Source organism: Chanodichthys erythropterus, chromosome 13 (genome assembly GCF_024489055.1).
Source record: "Chanodichthys erythropterus isolate Z2021 chromosome 13, ASM2448905v1, whole genome shotgun sequence".
Lineage (NCBI taxonomy): Eukaryota > Metazoa > Chordata > Actinopteri > Cypriniformes > Xenocyprididae > Chanodichthys > Chanodichthys erythropterus.
This window is the reverse complement of record NC_090233.1, coordinates 18,621,684-18,645,293: the sequence shown is the minus strand read 5'-3', so window position 1 is coordinate 18,645,293 and position 23,610 is coordinate 18,621,684. Positions and strand designations below refer to the sequence as shown.

Sequence of the window (23,610 nt, the reverse complement as noted above, 5' to 3'; positions counted from 1 at the left end):
TATTTCACACTTTTAGGCCATTTTAGGACCACTAATGTTTTTTGTTAGACAATTAAGCACATCTTCTTTACAAATTCTGATTGTGATGTGAAAAAAAAAAAAAAGAAAATTGTAAAATATCTATGCACATCATTGTAGTAGTTGTACTGCTTTGCTGTTGATTTAATTCAATTAAAAAAAACAACTTTATATTACATATATGAAAATCACTTAAGAATAATGGAAATTTCAATAGGATTAGATTTTTGGGGGGAGCAAAATGTGTTTAATTGTCATGACAATAATGTCATAGTGCAAATTAATAGTCCTAAACGGGTTTAATTTACTTTATGTAAAATATGTACTTTTTATTTTTTGTTTGCTTGTTTTTGCATTCTGAAATATGACAATTAAGCACATTTCCCTTCCAAATTCACAACTGTAATGTGGCGACAACTTAATTGGTAAAATATTTATACACATCACAGTAGTGTTTTTGTACTGACTTGATGCTGATTTAATTTGAAAAAAAAATAAAAAATGTATTACAGGAATTTTCAATGGGATTTAAATCTTTCTGGAAGCAAAATGTGCTTAATTGTCGCAATACAAAATAATAGTCCTTAAAACAGGCTTCATTTTCTTTATGTAAAATAAACTTTTATTTTTTCTTGTTTTTTTTTTTTTTTTTTTTAAGCACATTTCCCTTCCAAATTTTCAGGATTGTAATGTGACAAAAAAATATTTGTAAAATACATATTAGTAGTATTTATTGTAATGCCTTGGTGCTGATTTAAAAAAATAAAATAAAAATAATATATATATATATATATATAAAATGTGGGAATTTCCTTAAGATTTTTTTTTTTTTTTTTTTCTGGAAGCAAAAAGTGCTTAATTGTCATATCAATGTCAATGCAAAGTAATAATCCTAAAAACAGATAAATACTATACTGATGGACTAGTCAAAATGATTTTCTGGTGTAATCGACAAAATGCCACCAAATGCGATACGTGAAAGTGTCGAACCAGGAATATTCCTTTAAGCTGCCAAAGCACTGCTTTAGGAAGAGTATAAGTATTAGCTTGATGTGTTGTCTATATGCTGGTAGCGTTTCCCTTCACGTTTCACCTTTTAAATGCATCGAATCCCAGTGTGTTTCCTTTGAACGTGCACCTGATTTATCACTTCAACTCTGAGCAAACCAAACCTGCACTGAACTGTTTGACGTGTTAAAACACTGGCACAGACAGAGCTATTCAAATGTTTGACCAATTTTGTAGTAGCCTCGTAGTAAGCCGCAGTTTTTACATTTGTCTTTCTTATTGATGTTCTCGACGTGTTCCTGATGTTCACACAAAGCACTGAATGGATCCATCTTTCCTGTTCTCCCAAAATGATGTTTAGATTGCATGTTGAATTGAGACAAATCCAGTTGCTTATTTATTAACTGCAAGACCTTTTGTTAATATGCGTGTACCGTCACATCCACGTCGTGTCTCGGCGCTGCTGCTACTGCCTTCAACTGACTGCGATTTGATTGGCTGAAGAGAGTGTGCCATGGCTTTGGCATCTGCCTGTGCTATGGATCTGTACCATAGTGGCGTGAGACAGAAAAGTAATGAAAAAAATATATATTTATATTTTTCCTAAAAGATGACATTGCAAAAGACGGTGTAATTTAAAGGAGTTGTTTTTGTTTTTGCCTGAATTGTGGTTTCCCTTGTAAAGTGTGTACAGTGTGTTTTTGGGCACTTTCAGCTCTGGAAAAATCTTAGTCTTATCAAAGGGATGTATAATTAAAGAGGAAAACTCATGGAGTGCATCTGTGTCGTTTGAGCGCATGTTAAGTATGTGGAGGCATTTTACCTCTTCTGTAGTTCTGTAGGTGTATATTAGTACTAGATTATATCTAATATGTATATTAGTACAAGATGTTTGGCAGAATGTACAGTATAGTCAATTGCCAAGCAGTATTTTTTTTTACCAGAAATAATAACATTAGTTCATGCATCATGAACAATGCATTTGAACAGCATTATTATCTGCATTAAACAACATTTATTAATCCTGGTTAATTTCTACACTCTACTGTGTAAAAGTTTGGAGGTCAGAGAGTTTTTTTTTTTTTTTTTTTAAACATATGCTTTTATTCAGCAAGGATGCATTAAATTGATCAAAATTGACAGTAAAAGACATTTACAATGTTACAAAAGATTTCTGCTTGAAATACTGTTCTTTCTATTCATCATAGAACCCTAAAAATGTATCAAAAATATTAAGCACTACAACTGTTTTCAACATTGATAATAAGAAATGTTTCAAATCAGAATATTAGAATGACGTCTAACAGGTAGGAAATATACAGAAATTGTAAATTGTTGTGCATAAATTATAAATTAAATATAGATTAATCCTTATTAAAGCTACAAAACTTCTTTAGTCAAGAGCAGTGAGTAATTTTCTGTTACCTTTGTTCTTTGATTAACATTAAAGGGTTAGTTCACCCAAAAATGAAAATTCTGTCATGTCGTTCTACACCTGTAAAACCTTTGTTCATCTTCAGATCACAAATTAAGATATTCTTGATGAAATCCGATGGCTCAGTGAGGCCTCCATTGAGAGCAATGCCACTGAACCTCTCGAGGTCCATAAAGGTACTAAAAACATATTTAAAACGGGTCATGTGACTACAGTGGTTCAACCTTAATATTATAAAGCGATGAGAATACTTTTTGTGCGCCAAAAAAAACTAAATAATGACTTTGCAACAATATCTAGTGATGGCCAATTTCAAAACACTGCTTGATGAAGCTTCTGAGCTTTGCAAATCTTTTGTTTCGAATCGTAAAGGACTATTATAAATCGCAGTGTGCACCCGGTTTAAGTCAGGATTAGGCCTTATTTCAATTAGGGTATTGAAGTAGCTTTTATAAACATACCCTAGAAAAAAACATTACTGACAAAATAATGGCTCTGACATATTTTAAGAAGAAAGCAAGTTGCTTTCTCAGACAGCTCAAACATGCATTTATAGTCTATGACTAGCTTAAGCCTTGTCTGTGAAACCAGGGGTAAATGTGCGAAATTTCATCGGATGCGGCAACGATCATGATATGACCACAATCTACATCTTTTTTATAAACATGAATTCAACATTCAAAATGTAAAAAATATACAACAACAAAAAAAATATACAAAATTAATAATCAACATTAATGCAAAAACTATCATTCTTTTAATTCAGCCAAGAGGTCATGCCGTGACGAATCAATCTTCTACTGGTCGCACATCTTCAGGTGATGCGAATTCGCAGGTCAGAGTTCACCAAATTTGAACTTTGGAACACAGCGAATTGCCAAATGAAAAGTGCAGTGTGACTGCACCTTCAAAATGGAAAAAAATCACATGCGTTAACGTTGACAGCACTAGTAATTATATTTCACAATATTACTGTTTTTACTCTATTTCTATTTTCATGATAAGCATAAAGAGACATTCATTGTTAGTTCATGAAACATAATGCATTAAATAATGTTAACCTAATTCTAAAGTGGTAAGGTCATTGCACACTGAGTCCGAAATTCGCATGCGAAACTTTCGCATGTTAAAAAATAAATTCGACCTCCCGTTATGTCAATCGCGTTTGCACACTGATCAGGTTCAATTTTCTGCGTTTTTCGCATCCGTGGCACGCATTTTGAGAGACGTTTTGACAATTCAGAGCCACCGTACGCGAACCCAAAAATCCAGAATGCCATCTGACAAGTTGATCCACGTCGTCTACAGCACAAAACAGCAGCACTGAATGACAAACAACGTGAGGAATACAAAGAGACCGAATATAAAGACAGATTGTGCCAGTAGTAAAGCATCAAACAGAGCCACTGACATCCTGAAGTAATCTTTGAAACGCTCGGATAATCCTGCAGCTCCTTGATGAGGTGAATTCTCCTTTCTCTCTATGCAATCTCGGGATTGAATGGACCCAATATTTAGGGCCAAAGCTAATGAAATGGCGAAGGGCCCTCTTGATCTTCTAAGGATTATTTTTTATTTTTTTTTATTTTTTTCCGTCTTCCGGGGCTTTTTGGGGGCCTTAACATGCTCAAAAACACCTGAAAATTATATATTATAATACATCATAATAATATTCTTGAGTGTTTTTGAGGCTTTTAACATGCTTCAAATGGCATGAAACTCAACACACACATCAATATTGTCAACCAGTAGACATGGACAAAGCCATAGAAATGGGCGTGGTAGAGGGGCTCAGTAGCGCCACCTTTTGACAAAAGTGGGGGGGTTAGTTTTTCCTACAGTCACCAAACTCGGTAAACATATTGTTTTCATCAAGCCGGACAATTTTCTAATTTACATTCATTAGCTCCGACCAACAGGAAGTCAGCTATTTTGGTTTGAATGTTAATTTTTTTGAAAAAAACAGGCTATGAATTTTATACTACTACTCCTACAGGGTTTATACAATTTACAGCAATGTATTAGCACCAAGTTAAAAAAGTTTGAAGTTGTTTAATTGCAAACGGATTTTGAATATCTCAAACGGTTTGGCCGTGGCGAGGCAACGAATTTATGGCACGAAAAGGGAAACAAAGTGTTAGGACTTCTGCATACATTAATTGATTTTGATGACTCTTCGGCTCTGTGTTCATTGTACAAGGCTGATCACATGGATGTGACTATTGTGATTCAAAGTCATAGCGCCACCAACTGGCAGTAGAAAGTGTCAATTTCAGCATGCTTTGAGATCACCCTCTTATTTTTACCCGATTTGCTTCAAACTTCATCAGAATAATGTTAAAACATGGCACATGTAGTCCTTTGAAAACGGGCACGGAGGAGGGGCTCTATATTGCCACCTTGTAGTGCAGTAAATGTGGAGTGAATTTGACATAGTCCTTTGCCCGCTGTGCACAGTTGCCCTAAAGCCACCGGGGTGGCGGTGCCACCGGGCTTGGGCCCGTCATCGTTGCTCGCAGCTATATTTCCTCTTTTTCTCTTTTCAAGAAGAGAGGAGACAACTAATCGTGCTCACTGCTGCTTGAAGACTTCATTTTGTATTTTTTTCAACGCATTCATTAATACGCATCGGACTCAGTGTGCAAGGTCTCTGTGCGTGACGAATTTTTAGGATTGCGAATACGAAAAAACGCATGTGAAAATTTCGGACTCAGTGTGCAAAGGCCTTTACCCATAACGCCCATTCTCTCAAGAGAGAACATTTACACTTTTTGACCAGAAAGGTCTACCAAAACATGCAAAACAAAGTTAAAGTACCTTACAAAATCTCAAGGGTCAAATATTGCAAAACGGCATTTCACAACACTTCTTGGCAGTAAAGGCTGTTTTGCAGAAGGAAGAGGGGCCCTGATGTCATGATCTTACTGAACATTTTTGTGATAAGATCAACAGTGCTGGCTTTCTTACTTTGGTGTGTATAAAATATCACATAACTGAGTTTTCATGACTTATGTGGCAACAGAAGTGACATAATCACTTGAAAAGAACTGAGACCCTTGTTTTGTGGCTTTTGTCTCAGGGGTCTCCAGCACCTCTGAAGACACGTCTTGCTGCACAGAGGACATGTAAGTCAAGTTTGTGAGACCTGTGGCTGCACATATGTCTGCTGTGAGATGGCAGGATGGCGTTAGGAAAGAGGGCTGCACGACTTTAGGTCTAATGAACGAACGACTCAGATCCTCTGCGCTCGCCAACCATGTTTTCTCTGCCGCGGTGGGTGGCGTGTCTAAAATCTCGACGTCACACCATGTGCAGTCCTCTATCCTCAGAGAATGGATCTTTTCACTCGCCTTGAAAAGAACAGAAAAAGAAGTCGAAAAAATACTGGGTAAAACATTTGGGTAAAACTTTACCACATTAGTTAACATGAACTAACAATGAACAGCAGCCTACTTCTAAAGCATTTTTATAGTCTTGATGTTAAGTTTTACATTTACTAATGTTTTTTTAAAATACAAAGTTGTATTTGTTAACATTAGTTAATGCACTGTGAGCTGTACACTCTTAAAGTCCCCATGAAATCAAAATGTAAGTTTTAGTATGAATATGTTAGTCTTACTGTTATCTATTCAGTCAAGTCTGACGTCATGCGGCAGCGCTTCCGGCTCCAAGCGCTCTATCTCATACCACAAGAAAACAACAAACGGTGCAAATATACACACACGGTGTGGTGTAATACTACCAAAGAATTATAATCATAACCTTTATCTCCATACCAAAATTCCAGATGACCAGACAGTGATTCATCTTTTATAAATCGTTAAAATATTGTTGTCTGTGATGCTGTGAGCACAGAGACTGTAAGTATTTTAAATGTTTAACTTTTTAAAATGTTAAATGTTTAATACAAATAAATAGCGATCATAAACGGCCATCGACATCTCAAGTGAAACGAGTCGAGGCTTGGACCCGGAAACGGCGTTGCTTACGTCACGACTTAACAAGAGGATAAGCTTAACTTACACGAAACAGCATTTTGGGGGCTTGAAAACACAAACTTTTGAAATCGGGTTTCAAAGTGCGAGTTTTTGAAAACAATAGAACACTACGTTCCAAATTATTATGCAAGTGACATATCAGTAAGATTTCAGTAGAATAAACATTCAGATTTTAGTTTTTCTAAGAAAATGTTTGTTTTGTTTATTTATCCATGTCTTTTTAGATAACTGGTATCAATCTCAGACAAAATAATTTGACAGGTCTTTGGAAACACTACTTAGAGGTTGTTCCACATTATTAAGCAAGTCACAGTTCTCATGCAATATGGGGAGGAAGAAAGATCTTTCTGAAGATGAAAAGCATGAAATGGTGCAATGTTGTGCAAAAGGCATGAAAACAGCTAATGTGTGAAACTGAATGAAGATTATCAAATTATCATAAGATTTTTGAGTGATTTAGAGCACAGCAGAATAAAGGCTTATTAATGAAAGTACCTGTCAAAAAAATGAATTGTATTAAAAGGGCAGCTATAAAAAAAAAAAGGCCATTGTTGAGCAGCAAACGGGTATTTGAAGCTGCTGGTGCCTCTGGAGTCTCAAGAAGCTCTCCATGCAGGCTGGCAATTGTGCGTAAAGGTGCATTTTAGACACCACTAACCACACCCTAACATAGAGAAACATTTACAGTGGGTTTAGAAATACATGAAGACTAATTTTTAAATCGTTTTATTCACTGACTAATGCCGTACTACAATGGATGCTCTAATGTTTTTTTTATAGCTGCCCTTTTAATACAATTATTATTTAAATTGTATTTTAATTTTTCTTTCATTAATAAGCTGTTAATAAATTATCTGACCGATTTCTGCTGTGCTCTAAATCACTCACAAATCTTATGATAATTTGATAATCTCCATTCAGTTGTCACACAATATTAGTTGTTTTCATGCCTTTTGCACAAAATTGCACCATTTCATGCTTTTCATCTTCAGAAAGATCTTTCTTCCTCCCCATATTGCATGAGAACTGTGACTTGCTTAATAATGTGGAACAACCTCTAAGTAGGGTTTCCATAGACCTGGCAAATAATTTTTTTTCTAAGATACCAGTTATCTAAAAAGACATGGATAAATAAACAAACAACCCTTTTCTTAGAAAAACTAAAATCTGAATGTTTATTGTACTGAAATCTTACTGATATGTCACTTGAATAATAATTTGGAATGCAGTGTAAAACCAGCCAAAAAACAAACAAACAAAAAAACAAGCATGGCCAGGCTAAGATACCATAAAAGACCATCAAACTAACTGAGGCTGGTTTATGCTGTCAAAATGAATAGAGGCACTGCAGTTACAGTATTGTACAGCATCAATGTTATGAATTACTTCATAAAGATCTTCATCCAGGTCCAGTGCTTTTAGGTGCAGAAAGCCGAACGGAAACCTTAGCCTGGAAATGGTTAGAAAGAAGATCTCATCAGAATGTCACAGATACGAACTGCAGTCCATCATCTCACAGGTCATTTATAAGACTTACATGCTTCTGTGTGACCACAGGCAAACGCAACAACCAACCAAAACCAGGAGAGGAATCGAAATCTTGGCCATCAGCAGGTAATCTGTGGAGAGAAATGTTATCTCCTATTATAGTTCAACATTATAATGGCCTGTCCACACAAAATATAGGTAATATTCACTGTGAATATACATTTTGTATTGAAATCATTTCTATGGAGCTATTTACACTTCAAAAGTTAAAGTAATTTTGTAACTTTGCTTTTGTATAACATTTGTCAAATATTGAATTAATATTGATTTAATATTTTATTTAGAAAGATGTTATCAGCATCCTGTGCTTTTCTGTCTTCTCTATTATAATTATTGTAAGATTTTACAAAAGATTTCTATTTAAAATAAGTGCTGTTCTTTTGAACTTTCTATTCATCAAAGAATCCTGAGAGAAAAAAAATCACAAAAATATGAATCAGCACAACTGATAATAATAAACATTGATATTAATCAGAAAGGTTTCTTGAGCAGCAAATTAGAATGATTTCTGAAGGATCATGTGACACTGAAGACTGGAGTAATGATGCTGAAAATTCAGCTTTAAATCACAGGAATATATTACATTTTAAAATATATTAAAATGGAACTCAGTTGTTTTAAATTGGAATAATATTTCACAATATTATAGTTTTTACTGTATTTTGTATCAAATAAATGCAGCCTTGGTGAGCAGAAACAACTTCCTCCTTTTTTTAAGCTATATAAACTAAAATTAGCATATTTATAAATCAACATGAACCTAAATTAATAAATGCTGTAAAAATATTACAGCAGCAAGATGTATTAATATCATCTTTTATGTTCCACAGAAGAAAGTAAGCATTTCTGTTAGTGTGAATGTGATCTTCTAGTGTTTGAATCAGTATCTGGACTCACAGTTCCTTCTGGTTCTGAAGGTGGCGGTGGTCTCCGGTCCACAGCCTGCGATCGTACATGCTGCCAGGTGAAATGTGTACGGCCGGTCCTCCTCGAGACTGCTGACTGTGAAAGACTTGCTGTGAGGATCGTCCATGAACAGTGTGATTGAATCTGCCAGAACAAACAGGATGGATGCATGTGATTTACTACAGTAGCGAGGGGAGTGTAATGAACAGGTTAGTAATATAATGCACGAATAAAATGCTATTCAATTAAAAAAAAAAAATAGCTATTTAATCCTATAAAGCATCAATTTCTGTACTCTAAATTATCAACATGATCAAAACTTTGCTGAAAAACTTGTTGTACAATCATCTGATAGTTTAGAGGTTTTAAGCAAGTAAAATGCCTTTTAGTATAATTGTAAAAACATCCTCCTTCAGGTCGAGTGTTCACGTGTCTTTTTACTGTGAAATCATTACTGATTTTGTATAAAATAGTTGTAAATATAACTTATATTATTAATAATATTTCAAGATAAACTTTTTTGAACTGAAGCAACATGATTATCCATACATCATTTAGAAATGTCATGTCAAAACGTGAATATCAAATATGATCCATCAGGCTTTTTGATTTATTCATCTCTTAATCATCACTGAGCTTTGATCATAAAACCTACCATTTAAATATCATCTTACACAGACATATTATTGGGAGATATAGAGTGACAACTGCATTTTATGCAAGTTGTCTGTTATACTGTTATAAGGATCTCATTGATTTACATTACAAGCTATCAGAATTTCATTTTTGCTCAGTGTTTTTTTTTTCCTCCGCGAGTAAGAGCTCCATATTCTCACTATTTATGAGCCATGAAAGCCTGATGTGTCAAATTTGATACAAAACAAAAAACACATATACAAACTCTTGTTTTTTTAGATTTTCATAAAAAGATTTTCATAGAGTTTCATAAAAAAATAAAATAAAAATAAAAAAAATATTTCTTGTCCGGTTTTACAGGGTGAAGGAGCTACAGGTTACAGAAACTTTATTGGATATATTTTCATTCTGATTTAAGGGCAATGTAACACTTACTGAGATCGGAGCCGGCCTCTGATTCTTCTTGTACCTTAATCACATATCCTGTGATGAATCCAGTGTGGCTCGGATCCTCCTCATTGAAACTCCATTTCAGGTTTACAGATGACCAAGTTATGTTTGGGTTAGAGTCCAGTGTAGGGTACTGTGTGGGCTCTTCAGAACACAAAAATACTATGTGTTATATTGCACAATGCAGATGTGAAAATGGTTGATTTCCAAATTTCTCAAATTGAAGATGTCATTTTGATGCACCTGTTTTTTGCTCTATAGATATATTGCAGGTAAAGTGTGTGTGTGCACTCTTACCCTGTTCTTTTAAGTATCCGATCTGTTTCTCATGAGGTCGGTGTCCCTCGGCATTACATTTGTAGACTGTAAATGTGTATTGAACTCCTGCTTTAAAACCTGTGAAAAAAATAAATAAAAATGTTTACATTGATTTTAAACAATTCAAAATTTCTAAAGATAACTTAAAATGATTTAAAATAAGACAAAACAAGCATAAAAATAAACAAATAAAAATCAAAAACTGTATTCACCCCCTCAACAACTGTTTCTTTGTTTTCCTTGTAGAACCAGGATATACGGGATAGCTAATTTGAAAAGTGTGGTTTCTAGAACTGGCACAGTCATGTATATTAATCAAATCTTAAAGGAACACTCCACTTTTTTTGAAAATAGGCTCATTTTCCAACTCCCCTAGAGTTAAACAGTTGAGTTTTACCGTTTTCGAATCCATTCAGCCGATCTCCGGTTCTGGCGGTACCACTTTTAGCATAGTTCATTGAATCTGATTGCATCGCGCTTAAAAATGACCAAAGAGTTTTGATATTTTTCCCATTTAAAACTTGACTCTTCTGTAGTTAAATCGTGTACTAAGACCGACATAAAATGAAAAGTTGTGATTTTCTAGGCTGATATGGCTAGGGACTATACTCTCATTCCGGCGTAATAATCAAGGAACTTTGCTGCCGTATCATGGCTGCAGCAGGTGCAATGATATTATGCAGCGTCTCTCACAAACGTCTCCTTGGTTGCAAATATCATTGCATTGCTGCAGCCATGGAACGGCAGCAAAGTTCCTTGATTATTACGCCTGAATGATAGTATAGTCCCTAGCCATATCAGCCTAGAAAATCGCAACTTTTTATTTTCCATCGGTCTTAGTACACGATTTAACTACAGAAGGGTCAAGTTTTAAATAGGAAAAATATCAAAACTCTTTGGTCATTTTTAAGCGCGATGCTAACGGTCTAATCAGATTCAATGAACTATGCTAAGCTATGCTAAAAGTGGTACCGCCAGAACCGGAGATCGGCTGAATAGATTCGAAAACGGTAAAACTCAACTGTTTAACTCTAGGGGAGATGGAAAATGAGCCTATTTTCAAAAAAAAGTGGAGTGTTCCTTTAAAAATCCATGGGCATTTTTATATCTACACTGTAAAAAATATAGTAGCAACATTTTGGTTTTACAGATTGAACTTAACAACAATATACTGTTAATATACAATATTCAGTACCAATATATATGATACATACTTTAATTGTTACATATACCTGCAACATTTCAGCCATAAATTAATTCTAAATGGTAACTAGATTATGTTCATTACCCGTCTATCAATTATGTTGTTTATGCTGAAATATAATTAGATAATGATTTGTTTTTTTAATAATTTGAATGAGCTTTTATGTTTATATTTTCATTTTTCATTACACTTTAGCTTTAGTGCTTTTGTCATTTTTATTAGTTCTTTCTAATATTTTAATTTTATCTTTGTTTTTATTTCAGTATTATTAATTTTTGTGCTTCAACTTAAACTTGGCAAGGCTAATAATGTTAATATACCAGCCTACAGAAGTGCTAAAATCTGTTTCGCACCTTTATAATATACTGACAACCACCAAAAAACACAAAGCACAAACATTTTTACAGTCTTTTACCATTAAAATCATTATAATTTTTTTTACAGTGTAGTTTTCGGCTAGGAATTGTGTGTAAAACATTTAAAAAATGCAAAAGCATAATTATGAAAAAGCATAAAATGCTGCTTAGGCTCACTATGTTTTAGAACAGTATACAGTAATACTGTCACATATCTAGAAACACATTAACCGTACTATTTTATTTTGATGTTACTTGTATGTACAGTTTTATACCTGCTTTCATGTTTAAGGAGGTCTGATTAGCTGGGACTTTTCTCCACTCCAAGTTGCAGGGGGGCGCACTACCCAGCATGCACCACTCTACGATGTAATCACATGTGGCGGCAGAGTCCCTCGTCCAGGTGAGCTGAAATCCCTTTTCATTCCCTATAATCCTCTTCTTCTTCAGTATTTCTGCTGCAGTAACAGCAGTCTGTTATCTCATGTTATACAGAAGCGCCTTTAACATTGAGCATTAAGCTTGTCACCTGTGTATGCTGAAGGAATAGTGATGTGGGATGGGATAGATAAGCCAGACTGAGTGACGGCCCTCACGGTGATGTCACACTTATGGATATCTAAGGGTAGTTCCACATTCGTCTGCGTGACATTCATGCACACGCTTCTCTGTGGATTGCTGTTGCTCACACACACTTCATAAGCTTTAATATATGACTCTGAGTCACTGCTGACCTGAGGAAGAGTGAACTGTGTTAACACAGATTGCTTGTATAAATATTTTTTTAGTGCAAAAAAAAAAAAAATGTACCAAACATGATATAAAGTACCATGCATGGTGAAAAGTCTGAATAATGTTGAATATGTAAACTTACAGTTTTCCACACAAGTGTGACGGTGCGATTGGGAACGTCCCTGATTCGTCTCCACAAATCCACAGTCACTAGAAGCTCTGCAGAACAAAATAACATACATTTTTGCATTTTCTCGTTGTGCAGAATTCACTGCCACAGTGCTATGGTGTTGTGAGTGGTTGCTACAGCATTGCTATTCGGTTGTTAAGGTGTTCTTAGTGTGTTGCTGTGCATTTTAAGGCATTAATCTTTGATTTTCTGATGTTATTGTGAGGGATCATTGATGTCTGTAACACAAACAGTGTGGGGTGAATTATGTGCCAAATATCTAAGTATTACATTTTTGGAAAATGTCTAACCTTCAGTGTGAGCAATAGAAATAGTCAAGCATATACAGTATTACTTAGATCGAGGTTTTTCAAATCAAACTTTCTGATAACAAATCCCCAAATATGATGATTCTCTTGCAAAAGAGTTTATTTAAACAAAAATAAAATGTTTTATGGTGCTAATTTTTTTATACCTTCTACCTTATTTGAATTATTCTCAGGTTAGGTAAAGTAAGTCAGTTATACTTTATTTTACAGTGCCGTAGTTACATTATAATTACTCAAATAACTTTAGAGTTACGGTTAGGATTGGGTTTGGTTTAGGGTTAGTTACTTGTAACTATGCATAATTTACTGTTATTACTAGAGTAAGTACATGTAGTAACATGCAACTAGGGCACTGTAAAATAAAGTGTTACCAGTAAGTCGAATCTGTCCTAATTCATAAGTATTTGAAAATCTTACACTCACAAAATAGGTCTCAGAAGACTTCTTGTGGTCTGTTCAGCTCAGTTTAGAAATCAGACTTTCTGGAGGGCGAACTTCTGGGACATTCTAAAACGCTTAACGTGAAAAAGGCTTAACGTGGCTTAATGTACTAAGACAGTGATTTTAACAGACCAAACTTACTAAATATCATTATAATAAAAGTAAACTATGTGCAAAAAATCAGATGAGCCCAAAATATGATCTTAACACGTTTTATAACACGTTAAGCTTTTTTCTCCCAAAGAAAACCGTTATAAGAAAAGGCTTAACGTGGCTTAATGTACTAAGACAGTGATTTTAACAGATCAAACTTACTAAATATCATTATAATAAAGTATACTATGTGCAAAAAAAATCATATGAGCCCAAAATATGATCTTAACACGTTTTATAACACGTTAAGCTTTTTTCTCCCAAAGAAAACCGTTATAAGAAAAGGCTTAACGTGGCTTAATGTACTAAGACAGTGATTTTAACAGATCAAACTTACTAAATATCATTATAATAAAAGTAAACTATGTGCAAAAAATCAGATGAGCCCAAAATATGATCTTAACGCGTTTTATAACACGTTAAGCTTTTTTCTCCCATAGAAAACCGTTATAAGAAAAGGCTTAACGTGGCTTAATGTACTAAGACAGTGATTTTAACAGACCAAACTTACTAAATATCATTATAATAAAAGTAAACTATGTGCAAAAAATCAGATGAGCCCAAAATATGATCTTAACACGTTTTATAACACGTTAAGCTTTTTTCTCCCAAAGAAAACAGTTATAAGAAAAGGCTTAACGTGGCTTAATGTACTAAGACAGTGATTTTAACAGATCAAACTTACTAAATATCATTATAATAAAGTATGCTATGTGCAAAAACGTGTTAAGATCATATTTTGGGCTCATATGATTTTTTTTGCATATAGTATACTTTATTATAATGATATTTAGTAAGTTTGGTCTGTTAAAAACACTGTCTTAGTATATTAAGCCACGTTAAGCCTTTTTCACATTAAGCGTTTTAGAATGTCCCCGAACTTCTTTAACTTATAAGTAATATAGTTTTATTGGTTATAGCCAGGTTAACTAATTCACATACAAAGTACTAAGTATAAAAACAAAGCAAAATAAAATAAAAATAAAACTTAGTTTACAGGCGTTTTACTGCAGGAGGTGCTAACAGCAAGGCATCTAATACCAGAGAGGCTGTTCTTCAAGAATCAGCATCTGCCCTCATTTTCTGGTCTGTGGCTATACAGCCCCATACGCAACAAACTGTGATGCACTGTATATTCTGACACATTAACTTCTATAGTAGCTCGTCTGTTGGATTGGACCACACGGGCCAGCCTTCGCTCCCCATGTGCATCAATGAACCTTGGCCGCCCATGACCCTGTCGCCGCTTCACCACCGTTCCTTCCTTGGACCACTTTTGATAGATACTGACCACTGCAGACTGGGAACGCCCCACAAGAGCTGCAGTTTTGGAGATGCTCTGACCCAGTCGTCTAGCCATCACAATTTGGCCCTTGTCAAACTCGCTCAAATCCAATGCTTGCCCATTTTTCCTGCTTCTAACACATCAACTTTGAGGACAAAATGTTCACTTGCTGCCTAATATATCCCACCCACTAACAGGTGCCGTGATGAAGAGATAATCAGTGTTATTCACTTCACCTGTCATGTTATGCCCCCATATATATATATATATATATATATATATATATATAATATATATATATATATATATATATATATATATATATATATACATATGTATGAAATATTCCGTGGATCCCAGTGCGAAAACAATATATTATTTGTGATCATTTTTCCTTGCCTGTGTTGAATAGCCTTTGTGGTGTCCATTGGCCCCAGGCATTCCCCTGTACTGCACAGCGCCCCCTAGTGGAGTACTGCGTGCTGGGCTTCAGGTGCTGTAGTCTAAATGTGTAATGCTGCATTGAGTCAGATCCATTCTTATCTAATTCCTGTAAGACAACAACAACACGCACTCAAACACAGGACATGCCTCAGCATTTCTGATAAGTTCATTTAGTTTATCTGATGTGGCGAGAGTTTTCATGAGAGATTCATAGAGCTTGTGAAACTTATTCTAGTCGTATTTCAGAGGCCACAACATTATTTGGAAACATGAAACAAAAACATGTTGTGCAACAGGAAAAAAACACCTTAAAGTGATAGTTCACCCAAAAATGTTGCACAATTCATATGGATCTCTTTTTGAATGCATCAGAGTTTTGGGTGAATAGACAGAACTCTCTCAGATTTCATTAAAAATATCTCCATTTGTGTTCTTAAGATGAACGATTTTTGGAACGACATGAGGGTGAGTAAATGATGATAGAATTTTCATTTTTTTGGTGAACTATCCCTTTAATGTGATGCATTACCTGTATTGTCCCCCCTGGTTCAAGTTCAATCTGGCAAACCAAAAGAAGTCCTTTGAATCTCCCATTCAGCTGTAAGACCACCACTGAATCCAACACACCTGCAGTCACGTCAAGACGCTCAGGGACTGGAAAAACTAATGCGAGATTGAATGGTTAAGAAATTAAGAGATCTCCAAAAATGTTTTCATTATTCCCTCTCAAAGCAATGCGAAATTCACTTCTTATAAGCTCACTCCCTCTGCAACCTGAGGTACAATGGTGATAGTTCATGTGAGTTTTTAACTTTTTTTTAACAATTTTTAACAACCTTTTGTTTATCTTTAAGCTTGTTCACATCACTGAGCTACATGATCTCTCAGTGCTTCAAACTCTGCTGTATGAATTTTAGTCTTCACTTGAAATGGTCCATATTCACCTCTCTCTGTGATATTGAATATGTAGGTCTCGCTCTCTTGCCCCAAACTGTTTGTCACGAGTAAGGTGATGTTGTAGTTGATCTGCTGTGGGATGACTTCAAATCTGCAGGATGTAGGATTTGATTCAGTATTACAGCCGACAGCCCTGGAGTCACTGAACACAAAGAGAAAATGCAGTTTTATTCAAATCGTAATGAGTCAAAACTAAAATAAGTGTGAATTTGGCCCTGGTGAACACAGTTAAAGGGATCAAAAACTCAACCTGTATGACTCTCTTATGAACGCAAAAGAAGATTTTGATCCATCCTTAAAATGAAAGTCAATGGGGTTCAGTGTTGTTTGGACCTCAAACACTCTTCAAACTAATATGTTGAAGAAATGCACTCTTAAAAGTAAAGGTTCTTTATTGGCATTAATGGTTCCATTAAGAACTTTTAGCATTCAAAGAACTTTTCCATTGCAGAAAAGGTTCTTTATAGTGGAAAAAAGTTCTTTAGATTATTAAAATGTTCGGAAAATAATGGTTCACTGAAAGGTTCTTTGGGGAGCCAAAAATGGTTCTTCAGTGGCATCACTGCCAAAAAAATCCCTTTGAAACCTTCATTTGTAAGAGTACCAATGACATTTGGAATGACATGAGGGTGAGTTAATGATGTCAGAATTTCCATTTGTGGGTGCATTATCCCATTAAGAACACTGATTAATATTCATAAATAAATGTCTTGTAATGTGTCTATTTTCTCTTTTCTGTCTTTTGCATGTTGTTTTTTAAAGCCTTATTTGGCAGGTGTTTCAGTTATGTTTTGAAATATTATGCTACTGATTAATTTCCCCTGGAAATCACCAGATAACCTTGCAAGAAAAGAGATAAAACACTGTGATCTTTAGTGGTGATAAAATCAGACTAACCTGATTAGTAATGTGTACTTCCTTCTCAGCGGAACCTGTAGGTCAGTATCTCTGCGTATTTTCCATGAGCAGTTGATGTTTTGCATGTCTTTGGTCTCACATCTGAAGTCCTGAGGTTTATCAGGAGGAACTGAACAAGGTTTAGCAGAAATTAAAATCTAATCATAAATCTCCCATCATGCTTAGAAGAAAATGTTTCAGTTTGTAATGGATTACTGTTGCTTTTATTTTTGTATAGCGCTTTTCACAAAACTTTGTTTCAAAGCAGCTTGTTTCAATGTTTCAGTCATCTTCGGCCTTAAATATTTTTATATTTCATTTAGTGGAAAAATATTTCTTTCAAAAGTGTGCTTGTGCTGTCTTTCTTAAAAACCATTTGGTTTTATATGTTATTATCTAATGCAGTGATGTTCAGAAAGCATCATATCATATCAAACTTGCAAAGGGGCCTAAGGACTTATATAATTATATATATATTTACAGTAATTTTTTATGGAGCCCCTAAAGGGCATGGTGATGAGTTGGAAATATGAGTTGGGAGGAAATTAGCTTTTTTGTTTTAAGCTTTTGCGTTCGCTCTCAAAATGTTTTGTTCCCCAGAGAAAGTTTCTTGGGGGAGTGCAAAACATTTGCGAGAGAACACAAAAACAAAAAGCATATAATGTTTTTTCTCATCTCATCATATTGTTTTCTCATTCATTAAAACAATATAACTTAATTACAGTGCCAAAAATATATAATGAAAAAAAAAGTTAAATATTTCTTTCTTTTTTTTTTTTAATTGAAAAACATGTTGGCAAGAGAACGCAAAAGCATTGACAAATAATTTTCTCCTCTATGTCCCTTTAGGGGCTCCGTAATATACTGAGGCGAATTAAGTAGTTATAAATAATATGACTACGTAATAAATAATAAAAACGTAATAAATAATTTTAAAAAAAGTTAGGATCTACTAGCATATTTGTCATAATTACTGCCTATACTGTATATTGGGCCATTTGAAAATTGTGTTGGACAATTGAACTCAAGTACTCACAGGTGAAATAATTTACAACTACATTGTTCTTCCTGCAGTAGAAGTTGACACCGTATAGATTTGTGGCTTTGATGTTTTCCACTCTAATGGCTTTGACCTGTGGGCTTATGTTGATGACTTCGTATTCAGTGTTGCTGAAGTACATAGAGGTGATGTTTGTCTCTGTGGGAAAAATGCAGCAGAACATCACCGTGGAGCCCTCCCGTAACACCTGTTCATCTGGGAACATCATTGGCTCATTATTGTGGGCCAAGTTCATCTCCCCTGCAAGAAAATTAGTAAATATATAGATCAATATGTTTATAGAACATTCCAGCCACTCCACAAATTTAAACAATGTTTGCATGTTCAGAAATTGTCGTCACAATGCTATGGCCATGTAATTTGTTGTCAAGGCATTGCTATGGTGTTTTTTTATTTACATTTTTACATTTGAGCTTCATCAAGAACCAATGAGGTTCATTCTCGTGTTACGCAGCACGTTTGAGTTTCATCAAGAACCAATGAGGTTCATTCTCGTGTTACGCAGCACGTTTGAGCTTCATCAAGAACCAATGAGGTTCATTCTCGTGTTACGCAGCACGTTTGAGCTTCATCAAGAACCAATGAGGTTCATTCTCGTGTTACGCAGCACGTTTGAGCTACATCAAGAACCAATGAGGTTCATTCTCGTGTTACGCAGCACGTTTGAGTTTCATCAAGAACCAATGAGGTTCATTCTCGTGTTACGCAGCACGTTTGAGCTACATCAAGAACCAATGAGGTTCATTCTCGTGTTACGCAGCACGTTTGAGCTTCATCAAGAACCAATGAGGTTCATTCTCGTGTTACGCAGCACGTTTGAGCTTCATCAAGAACCAATGAGGTTCATTCTCGTGTTACGCAGCACGTTTGAGTTTCATCAAGAACCAATGAGGTTCATTCTCGTGTTACGCAGCACGTTTGAGCTTCATCAAGAACCAATGAGGTTCATTCTCGTGTTACGCAGCATGTTTGAGCTACATCAAGAACCAATGAGGTTCATTCTCGTGTTACGCAGCACGTTTGAGCTTCATCAAGAACCAATGAGGTTCATTCTCGTGTTACGCAGCACGTTTGAGCTTCAGCAAGAACCAATGAGGTTCATTCTCGTGTTACGCAGCACGTTTGAGCTTCAGCAAGAACCAATGAGGTTTGTTCTTGCAATTCAAGCAGGTTCAACTGCGATTCTGTTTATGTTCACTGATCAATGTATGTAAATAAAAGCCTAAATTAAATCTGTTAAAGCAATCGTGTGTCTTCAGAATATTTGGACTAAACTGTTCAATTCATATCGATTAGTTTAACAATCTCTTTATGAGCTTTTTGAAACGTCAAAGCGGTAGTTGCATAACTGTCTATGGAGGGACAGAAAGCTCTCCGATTTCATCAAAAACATCATCATCTGTGTTCCGAAGATGAACAAAAGTCTTCAAAAACGACATGAGGGTGAGTAAATGATGACAGAATTTTAATTTTTGGATGAACCATCCCTTTAACTTCCTCTTTTAACCCATGACTGTCCTGACTTTGAACATGCCTGTTATGTGCCTCTCAACTGTCACTGATGAGTGTGCACTTCTGAGAGCATGTTGGTCAACCAGCCTCAACAACTATACCAGACCAACTTAGTCCAGTAAACATCCACTTAAAACATTTGTGTACAATGATACTTTACAGAGAAAATGCCACAAGGAATAATCTCATAAATGTGAAAGAGCAGCAGAGGAAGATCAAATGCTTATATCATTTTCTCACCCCCAAGATTATGAGGACACATGAATTAAATAAATAAAATAATGATGTGCACAGATAAATAATTTATAATAAATACTGTAATTTGTAATAAATACTATAATAAAGAATTTCCATTTTGATTTCATGGTGACCTTTATGTCAGAGAGCCTTCCAATATGATATATACTAATTTAATATATACAGAAGAAATATATATAATTTATAAAAAAAATATATTTGTGTTTTCTATAGTTTGTGGAATAAAAATATGGATGGAATAAGAAATATATATACAGTGGGATCCAAATATCTCAGTCTTCTGGTTTGGTCTTGATGGTTTTTAGAATATGCAATTTCACTGAGAAGTTGAATAGAAAAATGAAATGAATGTGCGAATGTCTCAATATTTGGTTTGTGTCTCTTTTGCGTAATTGACAGCAGATCTTATATTTGCATTGTTGTCCTAGACTTTTTGACCCCACTACATTTTTATGGAGATCTTCTTGATCATGCACTTGAAATGAACTTTAAATGCCTACCATAGATAGTTTTCCATAAACTCCAAGAGCTGGATGGTGAAGCATCAGAGATAAGTCTTATTCTGACAGAGTGATCTACACAGTTCAGCGGGAGCTGTGAGGTCCAAACCATTGTGTGAACTGTGTCCAGTGGTCCTCTGCTTACATTCATCTGTAAATAGATAGTAAACAATTAGTGCAAAACACAAAAATCAGATCATAATGTGATAGGAGCTGAGGAATGATATGTTTCACGCACACTGTCGACAATATCCATGTTTGTTGAGCGTCCAACTTGTATTTCATACGTTTGATTTATGTGTTCTTCTTTCTGATTCATAGTCCACGCCATCTCCAGCCTCCACATGTCCAAAGCCTGAAGTTTAATAATGTTCGGCACAGTATCTGTGGTAAAATTATTTATAGATATAGTAAATCTCTAGGAGAAATGCACTTATACATTACAAAAAAAGAACAGTGCAAAGTGTGACCAATGAATTTGAGTATAGAAGCAAAACTGATCCTGATTTATATCTGACCTGGAGAAGAATTCCAGCCTTCAGCATTTTCAAACAGGATGAAAATTAAAAGCATCTTTGTCCAAAAGAACATCATTTTTGTAGATGTAAACTCCTTCAGCATTCTGCTATGTGATTCTGTCGAAGTGTAGGTGGTGTTATGAACCGTTAAAGTTCTCCTCCTACTGCTGCCTTCCGTTTGAGGTTAAAGAAATAATGCCACCAGACATAGATTTATTGCCTGCAGAGTCATGAAGTCAAGATGAAATATATGCTCTGGTGTTATTTTTAATTACATACAGGTTCAAAAAAAAAAAAAATTTGTAATGGAAGTTGGAGAAAGGTACACTGATGATAAAACATATGCGTCATGCTTGTTATTCTAAAAATCATTAAGTTTAATCAAACTTTTGTTATATAAGCACAGAGCTCCATCTACAGGATAGAAATGCTTTTAAAAGGCAAGCTTTTTAACAAAAATTCTGACACCATATTTTGTATCATAACCAGTGTTGGGTTACTTACATCTTCAATATTTTAATTAATTACTGTACTAATTACTCTCTAGAAAGTATTGGATTACTTACTACTAATTGCCTTCTAAATCCCATATCAACCTAGATAGACACAAAACTGCACTTTTAATTCTTTCAAATAAATAATATAAAACTGAATTGACCAAAGAATTTAAATGGAGGATACATTAAAAACGTATTGTAGCATTATGTTTTGGTGTTAAATACAGTATTGTTTTATATAGAACTCTTCTATAGTCTGTACAGTATTTAATGCAATTACATCAGAAGTAATTGTACTTAAATTACAGAAGAATTAAGAGTAATCCCATAATTTACTTTTTCAAGGGAAAATTCAATTACAGTAATTAGATTACTTAGTAATTATTTACACCCATGACTGATCATAACATAATTATAACCAAAACATGATCAACATTATGCACTCTTAACCCATGTGCAGTCTTCATTTGGAAAGTACACTCAGGGTCTTTGAGGTCTCCACAGACCTCAGGCAACAAAATGTAATTTTGTAACCAAATGTTTTTTTTTTTTTTTTTAAACATGTGTACCAGTAGATGCTGCAGAGCTCCACTATTTGCTATTTGAGTGACTGAATTAAATCTTTTCGCAAGTATTTTTCAGTTGGATTCATATCTAAATATTATGAAATCACAATTATAACAATAAAAGCTGCTTTTTTTGTCAAAGTTTAGTATTTTTTGTAATAATAAAAAATCAGTTTTTCAATTTTGTTACATTATAAGACCCCATAGAAAATCGATAAAATTCATCCTCAAAATCAACATTTTTGAAATTGTATTTTTGTTTTTTTTCAGGACAAAAAAATTCTAAAAGTAATTTTCATTGTCATAATTGTGATTTCATAATATTTAGATATGAATCCAACTGAAAAAACAAAAACAAAAAAACTTATGAAAAACTTTCAGTTAGTCAAATAACACATAGCAAATAGTGGAGCTCTGCAGCATCTACTGGTAAAAGTGATTTGCAAAAAGGATGGGCAAAAATCTTACACTAAACCATGTCAAATTATCAATGTTATCCCCATGAATGAAATTTAGAAATGTGAGTCTTTTATAAAGTGAATTTTACATAAAAAGCTGTTTTTGTATAAAAACCTATTCAACAAAATATTGATTATATTTGTAGATCTAGAAAGTGTTAACAACAGTACAAAGGTTCATGTCATTTGGACAAAGAGAACTTTTTTTTTTTTTTTTTTTTAGCAAATGTCATTTGGGGTCTAAAAAGACCCCAAAAACTCTATAAGTGTTGAATAAATACTGTCAACAAAAAGACAGAAAACAATCTCTGAATGTTTATATCAAGATTCGGATGTTACTATTTATAATATTTAGATAATATTATGGCTATATATAAACATTAATATATTTAACAATAACATATATTTAATAAATATTTACTATATTATAAATGTGTAGCTAATTTATATGCCTACATTTGTTTTTGTTCATTTTGAAATTTTTTCCCATCCAATTACAATCTTTTCTTTCTTTTCTTTTAACTGGTCCCTTTCTATTAAATAAACAAATAAACAAACAAAAACATATACCTGTTTTTATTTTACCTCGTTTATTTTTGTTAGACCTAAAAAAATATTTCTGTTTTATAAGTACAAGCTGTGGTAATAGTAAATGTTCTGGTCAGTCGAAAATGTTGGTGTTTGTTCACCGGTTCTTCACCCACGTCACGAAGCCGCCCACGCTTTCACCATGGTCCGTCCCATCTCCATCTGCCTCCGGCCAGCAGCCCTAGAAAAACAAGCGGGTGCAGCTGCTGCAGCACAACTGATAAAAGATCAGAATGGGCGTGGCATGGAGAACAAAAAGTTGCCACTGATTTGTCAGGTGTGTAGGGGCTTAATAATAATTCTCCAAATTTACCTCTTCACTGTGTGTTTTCAAATTAGTAGCTAACTTTAAATCGAAATCACCGCTGA

General features: G+C 34.5%; 1 protein-coding gene across 5 annotated transcripts; it reads right to left on the bottom strand.

The window, feature by feature from the left end:
• Window positions 1-90: 90 nt before the first annotated feature.
• On the bottom strand, window positions 91-23,402 carry osmr (oncostatin M receptor). Of its 5 annotated transcripts, none has more exons than XM_067405747.1 (18): window positions 23,358-23,402; window positions 21,133-21,352; window positions 20,853-20,998; window positions 20,615-20,765; window positions 18,321-18,584; window positions 17,285-17,414; window positions 16,375-16,529; window positions 15,960-16,093; window positions 15,386-15,536; window positions 12,752-12,828; window positions 12,407-12,611; window positions 12,153-12,335; window positions 10,297-10,395; window positions 9,985-10,143; window positions 8,905-9,057; window positions 7,997-8,078; window positions 7,846-7,909; window positions 91-5,811 (listed from the first exon to the last, which is right to left on the bottom strand). In XM_067405747.1, exons 2-18 carry the CDS (start codon window positions 21,233-21,235, stop codon window positions 5,470-5,472), a joined length of 2,598 nt encoding a protein of 865 aa, XP_067261848.1. In that variant the 5' UTR covers window positions 21,236-21,352; window positions 23,358-23,402; the 3' UTR covers window positions 91-5,469. The 5 variants fall into 5 exon arrangements, with proteins under 5 accessions (XP_067261848.1, XP_067261853.1, XP_067261851.1 ...); XM_067405752.1 differs by having other exon boundaries at window positions 91-3,366; XM_067405750.1 differs by having other exon boundaries at window positions 12,153-12,332.
• Between the last annotated feature and the right edge of the window lie 208 nt (window positions 23,403-23,610).